The sequence below is a fragment of the Hemiscyllium ocellatum genome, chromosome 48 (assembly GCF_020745735.1).
Source record: "Hemiscyllium ocellatum isolate sHemOce1 chromosome 48, sHemOce1.pat.X.cur, whole genome shotgun sequence".
Classification (NCBI taxonomy): domain Eukaryota; kingdom Metazoa; phylum Chordata; class Chondrichthyes; order Orectolobiformes; family Hemiscylliidae; genus Hemiscyllium; species Hemiscyllium ocellatum.
Genome location: NC_083448.1, coordinates 5,219,630 through 5,241,519, shown reverse-complemented (window position 1 = coordinate 5,241,519; position 21,890 = coordinate 5,219,630). Strand labels below are relative to the sequence as shown.

The window sequence follows — 21,890 nt, the reverse complement described above, 5'->3', positions numbered from 1 at the left end:
CTGAGTCTCACCCCCCCCCCCCCCCCCCCTCACCCTACTCTTCACCGTGACGGTTGCGCCTTTCCGCAGCTTGCTGGAGTATTGCAGGCAACACCGGTACCTCACCGCCTCCGGCGAATCCTTCGTGCTGTTGGTCAGCAGCCTGCTGGAGAACCTTCTAGACTATCGGACCATCATGCACGACGAGAGCAAGGAGAACCAGATGTGTTGTACCGTCAATGTCTTGGTAAGTTCCCCACGGTGGGTGCCTGAGTGGGTGCGATCATGCCCTTCACAGAGGCATTCGGAGAGGTACCCATACCCTTTAACCTGGCATACCACAGATTGGCAAGAGAGGTCCGGTCACATGACCACTCAGAAGCAGGCCGAGGGCAACTTTGAAAGGTGTTTCTCGCCGCGTTTAACTGAGGAGTATCTTCTGCGCTCCCAAATTATTGTCCCATTTCCAAAACAAAACATTGAGAGTATCATCTAACGCTTCCCTTGCCCCCTTGTCCTTCCCGATGGAAGTGGCCGTGGGGTTTGGAAGGTGCTGTCTGAGGAGCCTGGGGGAGTTGCTGCAGTGCGTCTTGTAGATGGTACCCACTGCTGCTACTGAGCGTCGGGGGATGGGGAAGTGGGGGGTTTGTGGGTGTGGGGACAATCGAGCGGGGGGGCTGCTTTGTCCCTGGATGGTGTCGAGCTTCTCGAGTGTTGTTGGAGCTGCCCCCTCCATCCAGGGCAAGTGGGGAGTATTCCCTCACACACCCTCCTGACTTGGGCCTTGTCGATGGTGGGGACAGGCTTTGGGGGGAGTCAGGAGGGGAGTTACTCACTGCAGGATTCCCAGCCTCTGAGCTGCTCTTATAGCCGCTGTGTCTATATGGGGCTGGTCCAGTTCAGTTTCTGGTCAATGGTAACCCCCAGGATGTTGATAGTGGGGGGATTCAGTGATGGTAACACCATTGAACGTCAAGGGGGCGATGGTTAGATTCTCTCACTCGTGTTGGAGATGGTAACCCCCAGGATGTTGATAGTGGGGGGATTCAGTGACGGTAACACCACTGAACGTCAAGGGGGCGAGGGTTAGATTTTACTCAATGGTATCCCACAGGAAGTTGGTAGTGGGGGGGATCTCAGTGATGGTAACACCATTGAAGATTGAGGTGGACTTGAGGTGTTGATGGAAGCTGGGTTGTATAGTCCAGTGGGCTCAGAGCAAAAGGGAAATGAGTCGCTCATTTGTGACAATGAAGTCACCACATTGATGTGGGCGCTCAGTGCGTTATTTAATTTCAAACATCCCATTCCCTCAGGATGACCGATCTCCTGCTGTTGGGGAGCTGGCAGAGAGACGATTAACTGAACAATGTTCTTTCATGTTTTTGATCCTAGACCTTCTATAAGGAGAAGAAACGGGAAGATATTTACATCAGGTAAAAACCTGCCATGTTTCCACAGTGGCCCACAATACTTTCTGACGTCAACATTGTCCTTGTTTCCTGCCAAGCGATGAGCAAGGCATTATGGGATGGCTGTGAATTGCAATGAGCCCTTGCGGAGACTAAGCCCGGAGTCCAGTGGGCAGTCCTTGGGTCTCCATACCTAAGGGGATCATGCTTGCCATCGATCTAGGCCTCAGGATAAGGGGTCAGCCATTTTGGATTGCAGTGTCTTCACATGGGGGGGTGGGGAATCAGTGGAATGCTTCCCCCTCCCCCTCCCGCCCCAAGACACTCGCTCATTGGACAGATCCAAGGCAGAGGCCACTGGACGGTTGGATCCTTGGGGAATTTAAGGAATATGGGGATCGGGAGAGATGAGGTGTAGGTCGGTAGGTAATCAGTGACGATGGTAGAACAACACCTGAGCAGGGCTGAATGGCCTACCTTTTATGTTGAGGCAGACCGCAAGTGTGATTTTATTGTAGAACGCGCGGCAGGATTAGTGACGCACACAGGTAAGCCTCTGCTCTTAGCTGCCGGGCGTTGTTCACCTCCTCAGGTACCTCTACAAACTGCGGGACCTCCATCGGGACTGTGAGAACTACACCGAGGCTGCCTACACCCTCTTGCTGCACGCTGAGCTGCTGCAGGTAAAGGGCCTAGTTTCAGGATGAAGCCTGACCCCCCCGTTTCCATGGAGACCTATTTCCCTCGACTCGGCAGGGCCCCGAGGGTTCGTAAAACTGACTCGGAACGCTTGTCCCTCAATCAGGACAGGCGCAAGAACGCCAATTTCAGAAGGCAGCACTGTTTCGTTGGATTCTGATTGGCGCTTTTCTGTTCGCCCTCCAGGAAACGCTGGACGGTTTAATTTCCCCAGCAACCGTGTGGGGTCTTTTTTTTTCAGTCAACCAATTGGGGCACCAGTTCCATTTGCGGCACACTGGGGGCTATCACGCCGCCCGGCATCTCGACCGATCGAAGCTGGGTGGCGATGTGGCAGGGTGGGAGAGGCGAGGGAGCGTGGTGCCCCCCCCCCCCGTCCCGCCAGGATTGGGGGAGGTGGGGGAGGGGTGGTGGGGCGCGGCGTTGGCGTGGTTTGACGGTTGGCGCTGCCCTCTCAGTCGGTCTGTGCTCTCCGACAGTGGTCAGACCAGCTGTGTGCCGCCCATCTCATCCACCGTGAGGACTGCCGTGCGCTGACCAACCGGGAGCTGAAGGAGAGACTCTACCAGGAGATCATCGGTTACTATGACAAAGGCAAGGTCAGTCTGTCAGCCGCAAACACACCTCCCCAACTCCCCGCCCGGACCTGAAGGAAGGGGAGGGGTGCACGGTTTTCGGGTGCGACCCCACCCTGGTGAGGGGCTAGCGATATGCCCCCGAGTCTAACACCACCCTCTCATTCCCTCCTCCTGTCTCTCTCTCTCTCTCGTTGACAGATGTGGGAGAACGCCATCCAACTCTGTAAAGAGTTGGCCACCATGTACGAAGAGGAGGTCTTTGACTACGAGGAGCTGAGCCGCCTGCTGGTAAGGACCCCGTCGGCAGGGGGGGGGTTGGCGTTGGCGGGAGGGGCGTCCGCGGAGCTGCCCGATCCGGATCGCCCTGATCTTTCTCTGTGACTCCCTCCCCACAGATGCAGCAGGCCACCTTCTACGAGAACATCATGAAGGCCATGAGGCCCCTCCCAGAGTATTTTGCAGTCGGATACTACGGGCAAGGCTTCCCGTCCTTCCTGAGGGTGAGTTACGGACCGCACAGAGGGGGAGGGGGAGGGAGCACACTCCCATGGAGATACAGAGTAAAGCTCCCTCTACACTGTCCCCCATCAAACACTCCCCAGGACAGGGACAGCACAGGGTTAGATACAGAGTAAAGCTCTCTCTACACTGTCCCCCATCCGACACTCCCCAGGACGGGGACAGCACAGGGTTAGATACAGAGTAAAGCTCCCTCTACACTGTCCCCCATCAAACACTCTCAGGACAGGGACAGCACAGGGTTAGATACAGAGTAAAGCTCTCTCTACACTGTCCCCCATCAAACACTCCCCAGGACGGGGACAGCACAGGGTTAGATACAGAGTAAAGCTCCCTCTGCACTGTCCCCCATCAAACACTCCCAGGACAGGGACAGCACAGGGTTAGATACAGAGTAAAGCTCTCTCTACACTGTCCCCCATCTGACACTCCCCAGGACAGGGACAGCACAGGGTTACATTAGATTAGATTAGATTACTTACAGTGTGGAAACAGGCCCTTCGGCCCAACAAGTCCACACCGACCCTCCGAAGCGCAACCCACCCATACCCCTACATTTACCCTTAGCTAACACTACGGGCAATTTAGCATAGCCAATTCACCTGACCCGCACATCTTTGGACTGTGGGAGGAAACCGGAGCACCCGGAGGAAACCCACGCGATAGAGAGTAAAGCTCTCTCTACACTGTCCCCCCATCAAACACTCCCAGGACAGGGACAGCACGGGTTTAGACACAGAGTAAAGCTCTCTCTACACTGTTCCCCCCATCAAACACTCCCAGGACAGGGACAGCACAGGGTTAGATACAGAGTAAAGCTCTCTCTACACTGTCCCCCCATCAAACACTCCCAGGACAGGGACAGCACGGGGTTAGATACAGTGTAAAGCTCCCTGTACACTGCCTGCCGTTACCCCGGGTTTGGCCTCCCCTCCCTTGCAGAATAAGATGTTTATTTACCGTGGGAAGGATTATGAACGCTATGAGGATTTTCACCTGAAGCTGACCACCCAATTTCCCAACGCGGAGAAAATGACCAGCACGACTCCGCCCAGCGATCAGCTGAAGCTCTCCCCGGGCCAGTGTATCCTTTTCCCGGAGGCTGCTGGGAGCTCCCGTTGCCGGGGTACCGCTGTGTGCCCTGGGGCCTGTACTCGACTCTCTCGTCATTGGCCGCTCGTGCCGCCATGTTGGGTTCCACGTGGCCTTCCATCATCTCTGAGGCGATGGGAGTTGCCCAGATGGGCACAGGGGGCACCCCGCATGGCCAACGATGACCTCCTTGGTTGAGAGGGTGTCCTACTTCAGAACGGCTCAGATGCTGTGCCCAGTCCACCTGAACTCTTTCTGTACCCCTGTGAAAGGTTTCACCTCCTTCCGAGTAGAAGATGGCACCCTCCCTGCCCCAGTGCCTTGTGGACTGGCGTGGGGCAGCAGTACTCCTGCCACTTGCTGGTCTTCAGAGAGGGAGACCGGTGCCCCTCTCACCCACAGGCCTCCACTGTGTCTCCTGGCACAGGAATGTTCCAAGCCCCTCTCGAAATGGTGAGAGTCGGGACGGTGAGGGGCTCTTGCAGAGGGGGGTGGTTGTTCCCATGTACCTCCTGTCCCCTTGTCCTTCCCGATGGAAGTGGCCGTGGGGTTTGGAAGGTGCTGTCTGAGGAGCCTGGGGGAGTTGCTGCAGTGCATCTCATAGATGGTACCCACTGCTGTTACTGAGCGTCGGGGGGTTGGAGGGAGTGGGGGGTTTGTGGGTGTGGGAACAATCGAGCGGGGGCTGCTTTGTCCCTGGATGGTGTCGAGCTTCTCGACTGCTGTTGGAGCTGCCCCCCATCCAGGGCAAGTGGGGAGTATTCCCTCACACACCCTCCTGACTTGGGCCTTGTCGATGGTGGGGGACAGACTTTGGGGGGAGTCAGGAGGGGAGTTACTCGCTGCAGGATTCCCAGCCTCTGAGCTGCTCTTGTAGCTGCTGTGTTTATATGGGGCTGGTCCGGTTCAGTTTCTGGTCAATGGTAACCCCCAGGATGTTGACAGTGGGGGGATTCAGTGATGGTGACACCATTGAACGTCAAGGGGGCGATGGTTAGATTCTCTCTTGTTGGAGACAGTAACTCCCAGGATGTTGATAGTGGGGGGATTCAGTGACGGTAACACCATTGAACATCAAGGGGGTGATGGTTAGATTCTCTCTTGTTGGAGACGGTAACCCCCAGGATGTTGATAGTGGGGGAGGAGGGGGGGCGATTCAGTGATGGTAACACCATTGAACGTCAACGGGGCATTAGATGATTGGATTCTCTATCTGTTGGAGATAGTCATTGCCTGGCATTTATGAAACACAAATGATTACATTTCCCTGACTGTATCCCTCAGATATTCAGTGTTTCGCTGTGAAACCCATGCTTAACCTCCCAACCCAGTACCAAGACAAGCCCGTCCCCGAACAGATACTGAAGTAAGTGCCTTGGATTCCAGTTTTTTGGTGAGTCACTCCCTTGAGCAGTCCGTGCGAGTCTGGTTGGCACCTCCGGCAATGGGCCAAATGGCTCTTTGCAGGGGCTATCACCAGCCTCTGGTCATTCTTGTTCCCTCAAAAATGCCCTCCGGTTGGCACGGGCGCTTTAAACAAAAAACACAATCCTGCCCATAATCTGCAGTTTGCCGTTGGCGTTTTGACTGAGCGACCAGTGGTTTCAAATCAGCCCCTCACCTTTGCTGTGGAGCTGAAGATGTGTGCTGTACCTTTAAGAGAGAGTGAAAGCTGTTTTGAGAACTTGCAGGCACGTGTTGTGTGACTCACCGGCGGTCTCAGGGTGAACTGGAAAATTATACATATGCAATGTTTGGCTGTGAAGCAAAAACTCAAGTTTGGGTCACGATGTTTTGATAACAGTTTGAAATGTAACCAGTCAGTTGAAATTATGCCCCAAGATACTAAAACCCCAATCGAGTTTGAATTTACTGCTTTCTTGCCAATGCTGAGACGATTCGATGCTGGGGTGGGCATAAAGAGTTGGCCAGAGAGAGCGACCAACTGCTGGCGAAACATCGTCTCTCTCTCTCTCTCTCTCTCTAAGGTACCTTTCTTATTTGAAACATCTTTGCAGCAAAAACACAAGAGACGACCCAGGGAGATCGACAGCCAGAGGAAGACAGACTCCGGAAATGCCAGCTGCTGTCTGGTTTTGAAAACTGAGTTGCTGTAAATTTCCTAGGGGCTTGTATCGGATCAGGATATCGAGTCGGAGTTAGAGACAAAGGAGTTGTAAATAGTTGCAAGGTTCACTTTTCTAGTTAAAGAATAAATTGATGTTTTTTTTCCCCCTTTAAGTAGTAGGATTTGGGGAGTTCTCTGTCACTCCTGCTTTAACGGATTACCAGATGAGGTGAGCGTTTCTGGGCGTTTGGTGTAATTAGCTGAAGGGGTCACCCCCGTGTCATCCGGCACCTCCCTTTTCATTTCTCCTCCCTCCTCACGTTCTGTCTCTCCACCAGCTTCTACCGAGCCAATGAGGTTCAGCAGTTCCAGTACTCCAGGCCATTCAGGAAAGGAGAAAAGGATCCCGGCAATGAATTTGCGGTAAGGCGTCCATTTTATGAGGGAGGCGTCCATTTAATGCCACTCCCAGCAGCAGGTGGCGACGGTGAGGGAGGCCAAGGAGTTGCAGTTGCGCGGTTCTCCCCAATCACTAGTAGGGTCTCAACAAAGGCAGTTTCTTCTTTGAGATGGGAAAAGGCTGAAATCTTCTGATTCCTCACTTTATCCTGAAATCCCCCCCCCCACCCTGTTTACAAAGGCCTAAGGATCCCTGCTCCATGATGTTCGGGCACATTCAAACCTCGCCTTCCCACGTCCTTGCGAGCACTGGTCCACGTCACCTTCAGGACCAACACAAGAATGTCAAGTCCAGGGGTGGAAGGGGGGAGGTGTGTGAACCCGATAGCTCATGCCAAGGGGAGAATGGTGGCTGAATTGGGTGGCAACTTGACTCTGACGGGCACTGCCCTGGGGAGGTAAGGGTTACTCAGCCTCCCACGTTCATGAAATACTCGGCCCATCGCGTCTGCTGCGCCATTCCATCATGGCTGACGTGCTCCCTGTCTTCTCTCCATGTCCCTTCAACCCGTTGCTGAGTTAAAAGATCTGTCCCAGCATCCCCCACACTTTGAGCTGACCGAATTCCACAGATTCACAACCCTCTTGGGAGAAGACGTGTCTCCTCAGCTCTGTTCGAAATTTGTTCACCCCTCCCCCTTCTCTTCCGACTATGACCTCCCGTCCCAGAATGCCCCACAACAGGAAGCATCCGCTCCGTGGCTCTCTGATCCACAACTGAATACCTCCATTTGATCTCCCCTAAATTCCAGCGAGTATAGGCCTAAAACACTGTCCAATCTCTCTTCAGATGACAGAACCCCTCATCTCTGAGTGTACCCAATCTGAGCTGCCTCCAATGCCACACCTTCCCTCAAATAAGGGCATAAAACTCCACGTGATACTCCAGGCGCGGTCTCACCCCCCCCCCCCCCAACACCTCGTACGATTGCAACAACACTTCCCTTTGCCTTCAATTCCTTTCGCGATAGAAGCCTTAAACATCGCGCTAAATTTGCAATCTTTCTTAGCTGCTGTAAGAGTCAGAAAGCGAAAGGACTGAGGGTTTCGTAAACCCAACAGACAAAGCAGCACTCACTGAGGCCGGTCAGTTCCGTTCGGTTGTGTTCATTTGCTGACAGGAACTCCCGGGACACGTTGCCCTGGGCACAGGACTCTCGAGAGTTTGAGAGGGGACTGAGAACCATCCCTCCGTGGTGGGTCAGGAGAGGAGAATGCTTGAAAGATTGTTCTTTATGCTACAGACAATGTGGATCGAGCGGGTGACGTACACAACTATGTACAAGTTCCCAGGCATCCTCCAGTGGTTTGAGGTCAAGGCTACTACGACGGTGAGCACCGGATTTGTTCGTGGGGGACATTGGCTTGCTCAGTGGTTAGTGCCGCTGCCACACGGCGCCAGGGACCCGGGTTCGATCCCAGCCTCTCCCCTGCGTCTGTGTGGGTTTTGTCTGGGTGCTCCGGTTTCCTTCAGGGATGTGCAGGTTCGGGTGGCTTGGCCATGCTAAATTACCCATAGTGCTCAGGGATGTGCAGGTTAGGGTGGATTGGCCATGCTAAATTACCCATAGTGCTCAGGGATGTGCAGGTTAGGGTGGATTGGCCATGCTAAATTACCCATAGCATGAGGTGCTTTAGTTAGAGGGAAACGGGTCTGGGTGGGTGACTATTTGGAGGGTTAGTGTGGACTTGTTGGGCCAAAGGGCCTGTTTCATACTGTAGTGAATTAAATCTAATCTTGTAGATGGTATATACTGCTGCTACTGAGCGTTGGGGGTGGAGGGAGTGGGTGTTTGTGGGTGTGGGGATAATCAAGTGGGGGTTGCTCTGTCCCACACACATCCACACAGACACACTCTCTCTCACATACACTGAAACAAACACACTCAGACACGTACACTCTCACACACACGCTCAGATACAAACACACACAAACATACGTACTCACACATATACTCACACACAGACACACACTCTCTCTCATATAGACACACACAGACACACACTCACATACACACACTCAGACACACATACACACAGACACAGACACACACACAATCACACACACACACACACTCACACACACACATACACACACACTCAGACACAGACACACACATGATCAGACACACACACACACACATACACCCACTCAGACAGACAGACACACAGACATACACACACACTCAGACACACATACACACAGACACAGACACACACACTCAGACACACATACACAGACACACACACACACACACACATACACACACACTCAGACACAGACACACACATGATCAGACACACACACACATACACCCACTCAGACAGACAGACACGCACCCACACATACACACTCAGACACAGACACACACACACACACAGACACACATACACTCACACAGCTCACCAGGAGACTCTAAGGGTGACCACAACAGGAGAGGCATTGGAGCTGGCTGGGTTGGGGGGTGTGGGCGGTAGTGGGTGGTGTTCAGAGGGCTGGGAGCTGCCCCCCCCTCCCCCATTAACACTAAGTTTGTGATTCCTTCCCCCTCCCCCCTTAACCCAGGAGGAGGTCAGCCCTCTGGAGAATGCCATCGAGACCATGGAGCGCATGAACGAGAAGATCAGCAACATGGTGCAGCAGTACGCCTGGGACCGATCGCTCCCGGCACACCCCCTCTCCATGCTCCTGTCCGGAATAGTCGACGCCGGAGTCATGGGTGGCTTGGCCAATTACGAGAAGGTAGGCGTGTTACCCCACGGGTCAGGGGGCATGTGGTCTGGCAGGTTCCCACAGAGAGAGAGAGAGAGAGGCCAGAGGCGAACGCTGTCGGATGGTCATTTAATCCCGGGCGGACAGAACCCATGGAACGATCCAGACTGCGTCGCTAGATCCATGGCGAGAGAATCCGTTTGTGTTGTAGTGTGCACACTCGATAGAGATACCGTCCGTTCACTCAGAGGATTACGCGTTGTTGACCAACAAGAAAGCCTCACTGTCAAAGATCTTTCACGCACCAGGACCCAACGGCAAGAATGCCCCATCTCCCAAGCAAGCTCCAGTTTATACAGCTTGAGAAAAGAGGCTGGCAATTATTGATCGATCCAAGTGGGGAGGGGAGGTCGCACCCCTAGCTGCGATGAAACCCAAGTGCCATTTTCAAATTGCCGGGCGTCCCATAATTCCCTATTGCTCCCTCTCCACGGCAACGGCCCAGTCGATTCGAGTGGAACCGGCCGACCAGTAGCAAGTCTTGAGATGAGGTGTTCTTGCGTGGGTCCTGATGAGTGTGCTGGGCAAGGTCAGTCCTCCCTTTTCTCCCACCTTATCCACCGATAAAGGAGTGAAACTGGGTCCACCTGGGGATAAAGTTGCCCCCACCCCCTCCCAACCCCACCCCGATTTTCAGCTCCCCTTCAAGTCCTCTGCTCAGGGAAAGGGAATGTTCTTTACCCAGCAGCCTCCATGTTGGCAGCAGAGTTGGCCAATTTGCGGCTGGGCGGGCTCTGACTCGTTCCGTGTTTTTGTTCTCTCTCGTCGGACCTCTATCTTTCCTGCTTCCTCTGCCAGGCGTTCTTCCACCCCACGTACCTACAAGAGCACCCCGAAGACCAAGACAAGATAGAGACGTTGAAACAGCTGATTGCTTTGCAGGTAGGTTAATGTACTCTCCAGGGAAACAGCCTCCCCCTCGGACCGCCGCAGGGAGAGAGAGGCCGGGAGAACGTCTCCAGCGCTGTACTGGGCCACAGTCGAGTGGCTCAACAGAGGGGCCGAACGGCCTCATCTGTGGCTGCCGTGCCCCTCACCCTTCTCAGTTGCACTGCTTCCCTCCACCCCAACCAGGCTTAAGAATCTCTCGGACTCCAAATCCGTTTTTGACAGCGCTACCAGCCCCTTTTCCGGTTTCTTTGATCGCCAATTTGGTTAGGGTACAGACACAGACCCTTCGGCCCAACTCTGCCAGCTCAACCCAATCCAGTCCCAGCCCGTATCCCTCCAAACCCTTCCTATTCATATACCCATCCAAATGCCTCTTAAATGTTGCAATTGTACCAGCCTCCACCACTTCCTCTGGCAGCTCATTCCATACACGTACCACCCTCTGTGTGAAAAAGTTGCCCCTTAGATCTCTTTTATATCTTTCCCCTCTCACCCTAAACCTATGCCCCTCTAGTTCTGGACTCCCCCACCCCAGGGAAAAGACCTTGTCTATTTACCCTATCCATGCCCCCTCATGATTTTATAAACCTCTATAACGTCACCCCTCAGCCTCCGATGCTCCAGGGAAAACAGCCCCAGCCTATCCAGCCTCTCCCTGTAGCTCAAACCCTCCAACATCCTTGTCAATCTTTTCCGAACCCTTTCACAACATCTTTCCGATAGGAAGGAGACCAGAATTGCACGCGATATTCCAACGGTGGCCTAACCAATGTCCTGTACAGCCGCAACATGACCTCCTAACTCCTGTACTCAATACTCTGACCGATAAAGGAAGATGCCTTCTTCACTATTCTGTGTCCCATTTTGAACGTCAGATCATTTAACATGAGCCAGGCTAGACACTGAGAGATGATGTTTGCCGTCCCGAAATTTTGGGTTGGTGCTGGGATCCCAACTCTTGCCAACGTTCCCTGAACAATCTGAGTGGGAAAAAAACACATATTTGAATAAGGGGGGACAATACTTAACTCGAGGGTTAGGGGTGGATTAGAGGTCAGAGCAGGAGTACTGGTCGCCGCACTACACAGAGGACCTGCTCGCATTGAGGGGACAGGCCGGAACTGTTCCTCTTTCCTAAAGGGGTCAAAGGTTATAGGCAGGCATCGGCCTAGTGGTATTATCGCTTGACTGTAACCTAGAGACCCAGGTGGCATTGTGAGGAGCTGGGTTCAAATCCCGGCCAGGCAGATGGTGGAATTTGAATTCGATGGAAGGAGGGGGCACGGTTTGAAGGGAATGGGCAGGGGGGGATTTGAGGGATAGGTTTTCACCCGCAACGTGGTGGGGGAGGGGTGTAAGTGCAACTCATGGCCTGTGGCGATTGGTGGCAGAAGGTGCCCTGGAAGAGCTGTTTCGACAAGTGGGTGGCAAAGTGATTGGCATTCTCCCACGGTCTTCACCCCGTCCCCGTCCCCCCACCCCCCCCCCCCCCGGGTCTGATGGCGATGTCGAACAGGACGCTCAGACCCTGTGTGCCCAGGCCTCTGGCGGGGAGCGAATCTGCCGCCCTTACCCGCTCCGGCCTACTCGTGACTCCAGACCACAGCTGCTGCGAAAGGGCCGCAACAAACCGTTCTGGTCTGAGGGCGACTGGGCACAGTGGTGAGAGACACCAACGCCCCGCGAACAATCGGAGAGGGAAGGGAGACAAAAAAAAACAACAGACAAGCCAAATAAGACAGGGAGCTCACCGGGAGAAAGCTGACATTCCCCCTCGTTGGACTGGATAGCGTACAGGTGTCTCCCCCCGCTATCCGAACATTCCGCCAGCGTAACACACAGAGAAGCAAATCCCGTTAATTTATGCCGCAAAACATTCCCAGACCCATACGACATGGGAGTGGAAGTCAGGCCGTTCGGCCCGTCGAGGCCACTCCGCCATTCCATCATGGCGGATGGGATTTTCGATTCCACTTGCCCGCCCTCTCCCCGTGGCCCATAATTCCTTGCGAGATCGTAACCCGGCAGCATCCGTGCGCCGGAAGCGTCGACGCTCCTCGGATGCCGACTGGCGCTGCTGCACTCTCGACTCCACCGCCCTCACTTCCTCCAAAAAAAAACCGTGAACCGACCAGATAACACGCCGGAAAAACCTGAGATTACAAGGAAAAGCCGGAATGATAGGATAAACACGAGGCCTGTAGAAATAGGGAAAAGATAAGCGCTTAGCGCAGTTAGTGTGGGGCTGTGGGAAAAAGATAAAGATATATATATAAAAAAACCAGGAGATTTAGAGTCTCTTCAATTCTGGGGGAGAAATAAATGTGGGAATAGGCCCCGTCTTGCTGACGGACGCACAAAGTAAGTCGGGATAGAGCACAGATGCTCTCGGCCCCTGTCCGAGCTTGATGCTGGGTGTAGTTGCCAGGGGCGACCCTTGGTGGTGCTGTGCGGGGGTGCGCCCCACCCTCTATCATGGCCGAACACCACCGTCACTTTCCCGCCTTTTCTCTGAAGGGCAACGATCCTCTCGCTGTTCCTTTTGGGAAAACAGTTCCAAGACGTCGATGAAAAGGGGGGAAGGCGTCCCTCGTAGCTAACAGGACGGGAGGGAGGGGAGGGCGAAGAGACATTTAAGGGTGAGAAATGAGGACAGATAAGGCATTTTCTCCCCCGGTGGTGGGGGAGCCGGTGATTAGGGAGGGGAGAGACGGTGAATGGGTTTTGGTGGGGGAGGGGGGACGCGATGGGCCCAATGGCCTTGTTTCCGTGGAGCTGCTCCCCGTCGCGTCAGCTTTCCCCGCGAGCGAGGCGGCGCGTCACGGCAGGTGTGTCCGCTCAGTCTCCGTGCGCCTGTCTCTTTTCCCGCTTCCCCCACCCACGCACAGATCCCGTTGTTGACGGAGGGGATCCGGATCCACGGCGAGAAATCCACAGAGGAGCTGAGGCCGCTGCACAACCGCATCGCTGCCTGTTTCAAGGAGCTGAAGGAGAAGGTGGAGAAACTGTACGGGGTCATCACGCTGGTGAGTCTCCACCTTCCATCATCGCCCGGGGCTGGGCAGAGTGCATCAGTGCAATCCTTCCCCCCCCCCACCCCCAAAACACCCCACGCCCCACTTTGGTCTCCCGTTCGGTCTTGACTCTGTAATGGGGCAGGGCGTCAATCCCAATTGAGTTGCTCCCGTTGCCCGATGGACCCAGCCACGGGTACCCCCGCACGCCTCCCCTCTCTCCTCCCCCCCCAACCCACAACTCCTCCAAGTTCACCCAAGGGTGGGGGGGGGGGAAGGATGTGGGGAGAATTACTGGCCCACTCGGAATTATTTGCCGATTGTTGTCCTGTCACGCGACCTTCAGGAGGGTTGGCGTTTTTGTTTGCACCCCTCCCAAGGGAGTCGGTGGGGGGGAATTGGGGAATTACAGGCGCACTCAGAATTGTTCGATGATTGCTGTCCTGTCGCGTGACAGTAAGTGTCGGCTGATGGTTTTGTGTCACCCACAGGTTGGGTGGGGGTGTGGATTACCAGTGCACTCAGGATTGTTCGTGATGGTTGTCCTGTCGCATGACTGTAAGGGACGGCTGACATTTCTTGTTCCCCTCCCCAAACCTCGGGATGGGGCGGGGAAAGAAAAAAAAATGACCGGCACACTCGGGGTTGTTGGCCGTTTGCTGTCCCATCGCGTGACTGTAAGGGACGGTTGACATTTCTTGCCCTCCCTGGGGAGGAGTGTCCCTGGTGCGCAGGCTAAGGCGGATATTCGGCGAGTGTTGTTGACCATCTTTCACCTCCTGCCCCCCCCCCCCCCTCACCTCCCCTCCCCGGGCCACAGGCTCCCTCTCTCATCGACAGGAAGAGAAGCCGATCGGGATCCATGGTCCTGCCGTACATCATGTCGTCGACGCTGTGGCGCCTCTCCACCGTCTCCGTTGCCTCCTCAGCGGCGTCGAGCTCCTCCTCCTCCTCCGACGGCCCCTCCTCCCGGCCCGCCTCCGACGGGTAGGTGTGTGCGCCCTCCGGCCAGCAGGGGGCGCGGGGTGCGGGAGGGCGATGCAAATCCAGCTCGCCCAACCTGGGCCTCCATCTCGCCCGAACTACTCCTATTGGCTCTGCCCGAGTGAGGGGGCGGGACACCACAGGATGCCCAGAAAAATGCCAGGCTGCCCCCCCCCCCCCCCGCGCCCCCTCCCAAGTTGGGTTGACCCTCCCTGAGACAAAAGAGTATCTTTTACCGCCTCCCTCATCATTCAAACCCGCACTCTTCAGCCGAGACCCCAGCTGGCACACCGCGAACGGTTTCGGGGGCCCCGTATCCAAGCCAGGATAGACCAACCAAAAGAAGCAGTCCAGGAGAAGGTTGATCCCGGGGATGGAGGGACCCTCTCATGAGGATGGGGCTTGAGTACTCCCTTAGAAGACTGAGAGGTGACTCTATGGGAACATGCAAGACACTTAGAGGGCACGTGACGGGGGAAGATGTGGAGAGATTGCTTCCCCCCCTGTGGGAGAGGCTGGGACCAGAGAGTCACCTGTTGAAGACAGAGATGAGGAATTTTTTCTGGCCGAGAGGAGGGAATTTGTGGAATTCTTTACCTCAGAGGGCTGCCAGGGCTGGGTCGTGAAGTCTCCTCAAAGGCCGTCAAGGAAGAAGGGGAACTGAGAGGTAAGAGGCAGCGGGAGTGGGGTGGAGACCTGCAGCAGGCTCGATGGGCTGAATGGCCTACATTGGCCGCTACGCCTTCCGGACATTCCTGAGGAGTCAGACATTGGGGGGAGGGGTCAGAGGTCACGGATGGGCATGAAGAGATCCGTGAAGAACGTTTGCCCCAACCCCCCCACCGTAAACATCCCAGAGAACTGTTGGGGTCCCGTCCTTGAGCACGTTCGCAATCCAACATCGGTCCGGTTCCGGGGTGCGTTAGGGTGGGTGGTGCCCGGATTGGGAGAGGCCCCTCCCACATCTCGAGGCCTCCCAGAAGCCTCGGGAGGGGGCAGAGCTCCAGTCCGCGGGTAGTGCTGAGGGAAGGGGTGTTTCTCAGTGGGGTGGAGGGCGAGGGTAGGCCGTTTTCCACTTGGAGACAGGAATCTTCTGGTCTTGTCCCCGCAGCTCTGTTTTGGACCCACTGTTGGAACACAAGGTGGAGGGAACCTTGGGCAGAGACGATCACGAGCACAAAGTGAACAAGTCCAGGAGGAAGGAGCTGAGCCTCAGTAAATCGCAGGTCATCTTTGAGAAACAGGCGAGGATTGACCTCTCCCCCGATAAAGCAGAAACCGTACGTACGCCAAACCTCAGTTTTGCTTGGGGGTTGGTTCCTGTCGGAGCTGCCTACGTTTTCCGCCATCCCTCGATGTCACCCGCCCAGGATAGCGCTGAAAATGCGTCACTGCGGTTTCTCCATCCTCTGCCCATCAGGACCCTTGGCAAGAGTGCCAATTTTCAAACGATCGCCATGATTTAAACCGCCAGGGAGCCCGTGGTGTTTCCTCCCCCACTCCTCACCCTGACAACACTCAGGCACTTTGCCAACCAGTTCCTCTTCACCCCCCCCGTGGCATGAATTGTTGTCGTTTTGAAACGTGGCACTCTTGCCAGGTGTCCTGACGAGCGGGGGACACAATGTCTCAACCGTCAGTTTATCCAGGCTTAATTCTCGGGGGGGGGCCGGCGGCGTCACAGTAATCTGAGTTCAAATCCTAACGTGACCGATCAAACATCGCTCAGTCCTGTGCTCATAGCCATAGACTGTGCCGACCATACTGCCATTCTGAACTAACCCTATCCACCAGGATGTGGTCATGTGTCTCTCTCTAAATGTCTTTCCAACATTGCGAGCATATCTGCTTCTGGCAGTGCGTTCCTGGTGCTTATCTAGAAAAATCTAGCCTTGTACATCTCCTCTAAACTTTCCCCCTCCCTCACCTTAACTATATGTCCTCCAATATTTCCGATAATGTGATAATGTCTCTGACTATTGACCCTAACCAGGTACCTCATAATTAAATAGACTTCTGTCAGGTTGTCTCCAGGGTACACATTCCAGGTTTGTCCGACCTCCTGCTGTGGCTAATCCACTCCAATCCGGGTAAAATCCTGTTCGGCCCCCCCACCTTCCCGCATCCTTTCAAGAGTGTGGTGACCGGGACTGCGCGCAGTATTCCGAAGGTGGCCTGACCCAAGTCTTAGACAGCGGCAACACAACTTGGCAACGTTTGTATGCCCCGATGTGCCAAACACCTTCTGCCCCACCTCGTCCACTCGCAGGGGGTTGCAGACCTGTACCTCTAGAGCCCTCTGTATCACAAAGCTCCTCAGAGTTTTTTCAGAGTATCCAGTCAAATTTTGAACTCCGTGTAAACCCCGGAATTAAAAATCTGTCTGGTTCGCCAATGGTCGTGTGAGGGAAGGACATTGGCCATTCTGGCCCCCAGCCCCACTGCATTGTGGGTGATTCTGAACTGCCCTTGGCCTAGCCAACAATACCGGCATCCCATGGACGCCAAGGGATCGGTTGGGATGACCGGATTTCTGTGTGGGATTTAAACCTGGGGAGCATGACACTGAGGTTCTGGATGGGGGAGGGGAAGGAAAGACCAGGTCGGTGTTGCCAGGGGAGGGGTGAAGGTGTGACGCTGGCCCGGTTGCCAAGGTTGCACGAGAGTCTGGTCTGAGATCATTGTGGTTGTGTTTTTCGTTTCTGCTTGTGTAGATGGCGCGACAAAGGCAGCTGCGCCCGAAAAGTCTTCCGTTTGGTGAATTGCAACAGTCTTCGATGCAAGTCTACACCTCGCACTCAGTGTCCTCTCCGGTCATGGCGGCAGACACCGTACGCAGTCTGAGTACGTAATGGCTAGATCCACCCGTCACGGAGAGGCTGCGTGCACAATGCGGGAGATTTCTCTTTGCCGTCGCAGCGCACGCGTCCTTTTCGTTTTGCTTAACGAAAGCTCCTCTTCCCATCCGGAACATTCCCATGTCCTCCCTCCATCGGAATTCAGCTCGCCCGATGCTTGCCCAGCGTTCAACGCCATTAGCGCCGCCTCAGGCACCACAGGCCTCACGTGCAGCAACACCCGGACAACCGTCCAGGCTGACGCGTGAGGTTTTGGGAGCCGAAACCGGAAGACGGTTAGATCCGAACAGTGAGCGATTGGGAAAGGGAGAGGTGCGACCTCCCTCCTATCCCATTGGCTGAAAGTCGACCTTGCAGGAGCAGCAGATAGTGAGGGAGGCCAGTGGGGTGTTGGACCCTCCATGACGAGAGGATTGGAGTGCAGGAGCGATACCACACCCTGGGGTATTGTGGGACACACGGTTTCGGGGGTCTCCTTATCTGAGGAAGGACAGTCTGGTGATGGAGGGAGGGCAGCGATGGCTTTCCCAGATGGATTCCTGGGACTGACAGTTGGAGAGAGATTGGATTGGGTTAGGGTTATATTCACTGGGAGTTGAGAAGCATGGGGGAGGTGTGGGGGGCGGGGGAGCGGAATCTCAGAAACCTATTGAATTCCAACAGAGTAGAAGACCTTCCCGATGACCGGGGAAGGGGGGACGCCCAGAACTAGGGGGTCACGGTGTAAGGATAGGACCGAGATGGGGAGAAATGTCTTCGGACAGAGAGTTGGGGAGGTAGGGGGAGCCTGTGGCATTCTCTGCTGCAGAAAGCACCCGAATGTTTTCAAGAAGGTGTCGGTGTATGTTTTTTGGGAGAAAGTGGGGAAGGGGCGTGATTCTATTGAATGGCGGGACAGGCTAGGAGGGAGCTGAGTGGCCTCTTCACATTCGGAGTGCTCAAGGGCCCGTCTCCCAGCGAGAGCGAACCTTCCCATCATGCCCCGCCCCACCCTGCCCCCCCCACCTGCCGAAATTCGAGGGCAATCGACATCATGTCCGACTGACCCGCTCTCTGTGTCCCAACGCAGTCATTTTCTCACTCCAGGTGTTGTTCGGTCTTTCCCAGGTTCCCCCGGGCTGCGGAGCGACCCGGAGACGACGCTGGATTCCTGCGGCAGTCCCCCGCAACCTCCGCCAAAGAGCAGGCACTCGAGGGACTCGACAGAGGTGAGCACTGAGCAGGGCTCCGCAAACTGGCCTCGTAATTAGTGGCATGTGAGACTTACGCAGGCTCGTCAGTGCTCGGGTCGGAGGGGGGAGACGGGGTGGTGAGTCCGCATCCGCGAGCTGCACGTCGGCGAGGTTTCCTGGTGGGATGACGCCGAGAGGGGGGGTCGAGTCTCAAGACTGAAATTTGCCACGTCCAGCGCAAAAACATGTTCAGCCAGGAGCATTGGAAGAGCTGCCAGTGTGGGGAGAGAGAGAGAGGCTATGGAACGCTGCAGTACAGAGGGCACTGAAAGTCTCCGTGCGTCGAAGTTAATCACAAAAAAGTCCCGATAAAAAGTCAGTAACGAAAAAAATTACCAACCTAAAGTTACCGGCAGAAAGTTAACGACAAAAAGTTAGTGACAAAAAGTTAGCAGTAAAAATAATTAGGAAAAAAACATGAGTCGGAAAATAACTTGCAACTAAAAATTAGCAGGAAAACGTTAGTAACAAAGAAAATGCAACAAAAAGTTAGGAACAAAACACTCCTAACAAAACGTTAGCAACAAAAGATAAGTAGCAAAAGGTTGATAACAAAAAAAATTAGATTAGATTCACTACAGTGTGGAAACAGGCCCTTCGGCCCAACAAGTCCACACTGACCCTCCGAAGAGTAACCCACCCAGACCCATTTCCCCCTGACTGATGTACCTAACACAATGGGCAATTTAGCACAGCCTATTCACCTAACCTGCACATCTTTAGATTGTGGGAGGAAACACATGCAGACATTGGGGAGAACGTGCAAATTCCACGCAGCCTGAGGCTGGAATCGAACCTGGGACCCTGGTGCTGTGAGGGAGCAGTGCTAACCACTGAGCCACCGTGCCACCCTTAAACACTGTGAAACTCTGCGGGAAAGAGGGATCTGGGACTTTCAATGCAAGTAAATTAGTGACAAAAAGTCAGTAGCATAAAAATTAGCAACAAAAAGACGCAGAAAGTCAGCATGATGAAGTGACAAAACGTTATTGACAAAAACATTAGTAACAAAAGATTAGTAGCAAAAAATTAGCAACGAAACATTAGTAAGAAGACGTTAGTAACGAAATATTCATAACGAAAAGTTTGCAAACATTAGTAGTAGCAAGAAATTAGGAACAAAAAACAGGCAACAAAAATTAGCAATGAACCGATTAGCAACAAAATATGGGGAACAAAATATTCATGACAGGTTAGCAACAAAATATTAGCGACAAAGAGTAACAGAAAATTAGCAACAATAGCATAGTGTTAAGGGTTTAGATAGAGAGGAATTTGTTAAGTGTGTACAAGACAATTTTCTGATTCAGTGTGTGGACGTACCTACTAGAGAAGGTGCAAAACTTGACCTACTCTTGGGAAATAAGGCAGGGCAGGTGACTGAGGTGTCAGTGGGGGAGCACTTTGGGGCCAGCGCTCAGGGATGTGCAGGTTAGGGTGGATTGGCCGTGCTAAATTACCCATAGTGCTCAGGGATGTGTAGGTTAGGGTGGATTGGCCATGCTAAATTACCCATAGTGCTCAGGGATGTGCAGGTTAGGGTGGATTGGCCATGCTAAATTACCCATAGTGCTGAGGGATATGCAGGTTAGGGTGGATTGGCCATGCTAAATTACCCATAGTGCTCAGGGATGTGCAGGTTAGGGTGGATTGGCCATGCTAAATTACCCATAGTGCTCAGGGATGTGTAGGTTAGGGTGGATTGGCCATGCTAAATTACCCATAGTGCTCAGGGATGTGCAGGTTAGGGTGGATTGGCCATGGTAAATTACCCATCGTGCCCAGGGATGTGCAGGTTAGGGTGGATTGGCCATGCTAAATTACCCCATAGTGTTCAGGAATGTGCAGGTTAGGGTGGATTGGCCATGCTAAATTACCCATAGTGCTCAGGGATGTGCAGGTTAGGGTGGATTGGCCATGCTAAAAATTACCCATAGTGCTCAGGGATGTGCAGGTTAGGGTGGATTGGCCGTGCTAAATTACCCATAGTGCTCAGGAATGTGCAGGTTAGGGTGGATTGGCCATGCTAAATTACCCATAGTGCTCAGAGATGTGCAGGTTAGGGTGGATTGGCCATGCTAAATTACCCACAGTGTTCAGGGATGTGCAGGTTAGGATGGATTGGCCATGCTAAATTACCCATAGTGTTCAGAGATGTGCAGGTTATGGTGGATTGGCCATGCTAACAATTACCCATAGTGCTCAGGGATGTGCAGGTTAGGGTGGATTGGCCGTGCTAAATTACCCATAGTGCTCAGGGATGTGCAGGTTAGGGTGGATTGGCCGTGCTAAATTACCCATAGTGCCCAGGGATGTGCAGGATAGGGTGGATTGGCTGTGCTAAATTACCCATAGTGCTCAGGGATGTGCAGGTTAGGGTGGATTGGCCATGCTAAATTGTCCCATAGTGCTCAGGGATGTGCAGGTTAGGGTGGATTGGCCGTGCTAAAATACCCATAGTGCTCAGGGATGTGCAGGTTAGGGTGGATTGGCCGTGCTAAATTACCCATAGTGCTCAGGGATGTGCCGGTTAGGGTGGATTGGCCATGCTAAATTACCCATAGTGCCCAGGGATGTGCCGGTTAGGGTGGATTGGCCATGCTAAATTACCCATAGTGCTCAGGGATGTGCAGGTTAGGGTGGATTGGCCATGTTAAATTACCCATAGTGCTCAGGGATGTGCAGGTTAGGGTGGATTGGCCATGCTAAATTACCCATAGTGCTCAGGGATTTGCAGGTTAGGGTGGATTGGCGATGCTAAAAATTACCCATAGTGCTGAGGGATATGCAGGTTAGGGTGGATTGGCCGTGCTAAATTACCCATAGTGCTCAGGGATTTGCAGGATAGGGTGGATTGGCCATGGTAAATTACCCATAGTGCCCAGGGATGTGCAGGTTAGGGTGGATTGGCCATGCTAAATTACCCATAGTGTTCAGGGATGTGCAAGTTAGGGTGGATTGGCCGTGCTAAATTACCCATCGTGCTCAGGGATGTGCAGGTTAGGGTGGATTGGCCATGCTAAATTACCCATAGTGCTCAGGGATGTGCAGGTTAGGGTGGATTGGCCATGCTAAATTACCCATAGTGCTCAGGGATGTGCAGGTTAGGGTGGATTGGCCATGCTAACTTACCCATAGTGTTCAGGGATGTGCAGGTTAGGGTGGATTGGCCATGCTAAATTACCCATAGTGCTCAGGGATGTGCAGGTTAGGGTGGATTGGCCGTGTTAAATTACCCATAGTGCTCAGGGATGTGCAGGTTAGGGTGGATTGGCCATGCTAAATTACCCATAGTGCTCAGGGATGTGCAGGTTAGGGTGGATTGGCCATGC

The 21,890-nt window shown here is 53.9% G+C and overlaps 1 protein-coding gene across 1 annotated transcript in view; it reads left to right on the top strand.

Annotated features, from left to right (window-relative positions):
* LOC132837003 (dedicator of cytokinesis protein 5-like) overlaps positions 1-21,890 on the top strand; it is a 95,049-nt gene that overhangs the window by 68,477 nt on the left and 4,682 nt on the right. The window contains exons 35-51 of the mRNA XM_060856630.1: positions 70-226; positions 1,375-1,415; positions 1,984-2,074; positions 2,570-2,689; positions 2,867-2,956; positions 3,064-3,168; positions 4,130-4,271; positions 5,564-5,645; positions 6,686-6,770; positions 8,051-8,137; positions 9,373-9,549; positions 10,378-10,461; positions 13,359-13,496; positions 14,305-14,471; positions 15,580-15,748; positions 17,183-17,312; positions 18,434-18,534. Of these exons, the coding sequence (XP_060712613.1) occupies positions 70-226; positions 1,375-1,415; positions 1,984-2,074; positions 2,570-2,689; positions 2,867-2,956; positions 3,064-3,168; positions 4,130-4,271; positions 5,564-5,645; positions 6,686-6,770; positions 8,051-8,137; positions 9,373-9,549; positions 10,378-10,461; positions 13,359-13,496; positions 14,305-14,471; positions 15,580-15,748; positions 17,183-17,312; positions 18,434-18,534 (1,966 nt within the window). The remainder of the gene's footprint in view (positions 1-69; positions 227-1,374; positions 1,416-1,983; positions 2,075-2,569; positions 2,690-2,866; positions 2,957-3,063; positions 3,169-4,129; positions 4,272-5,563; positions 5,646-6,685; positions 6,771-8,050; positions 8,138-9,372; positions 9,550-10,377; positions 10,462-13,358; positions 13,497-14,304; positions 14,472-15,579; positions 15,749-17,182; positions 17,313-18,433; positions 18,535-21,890) is intronic.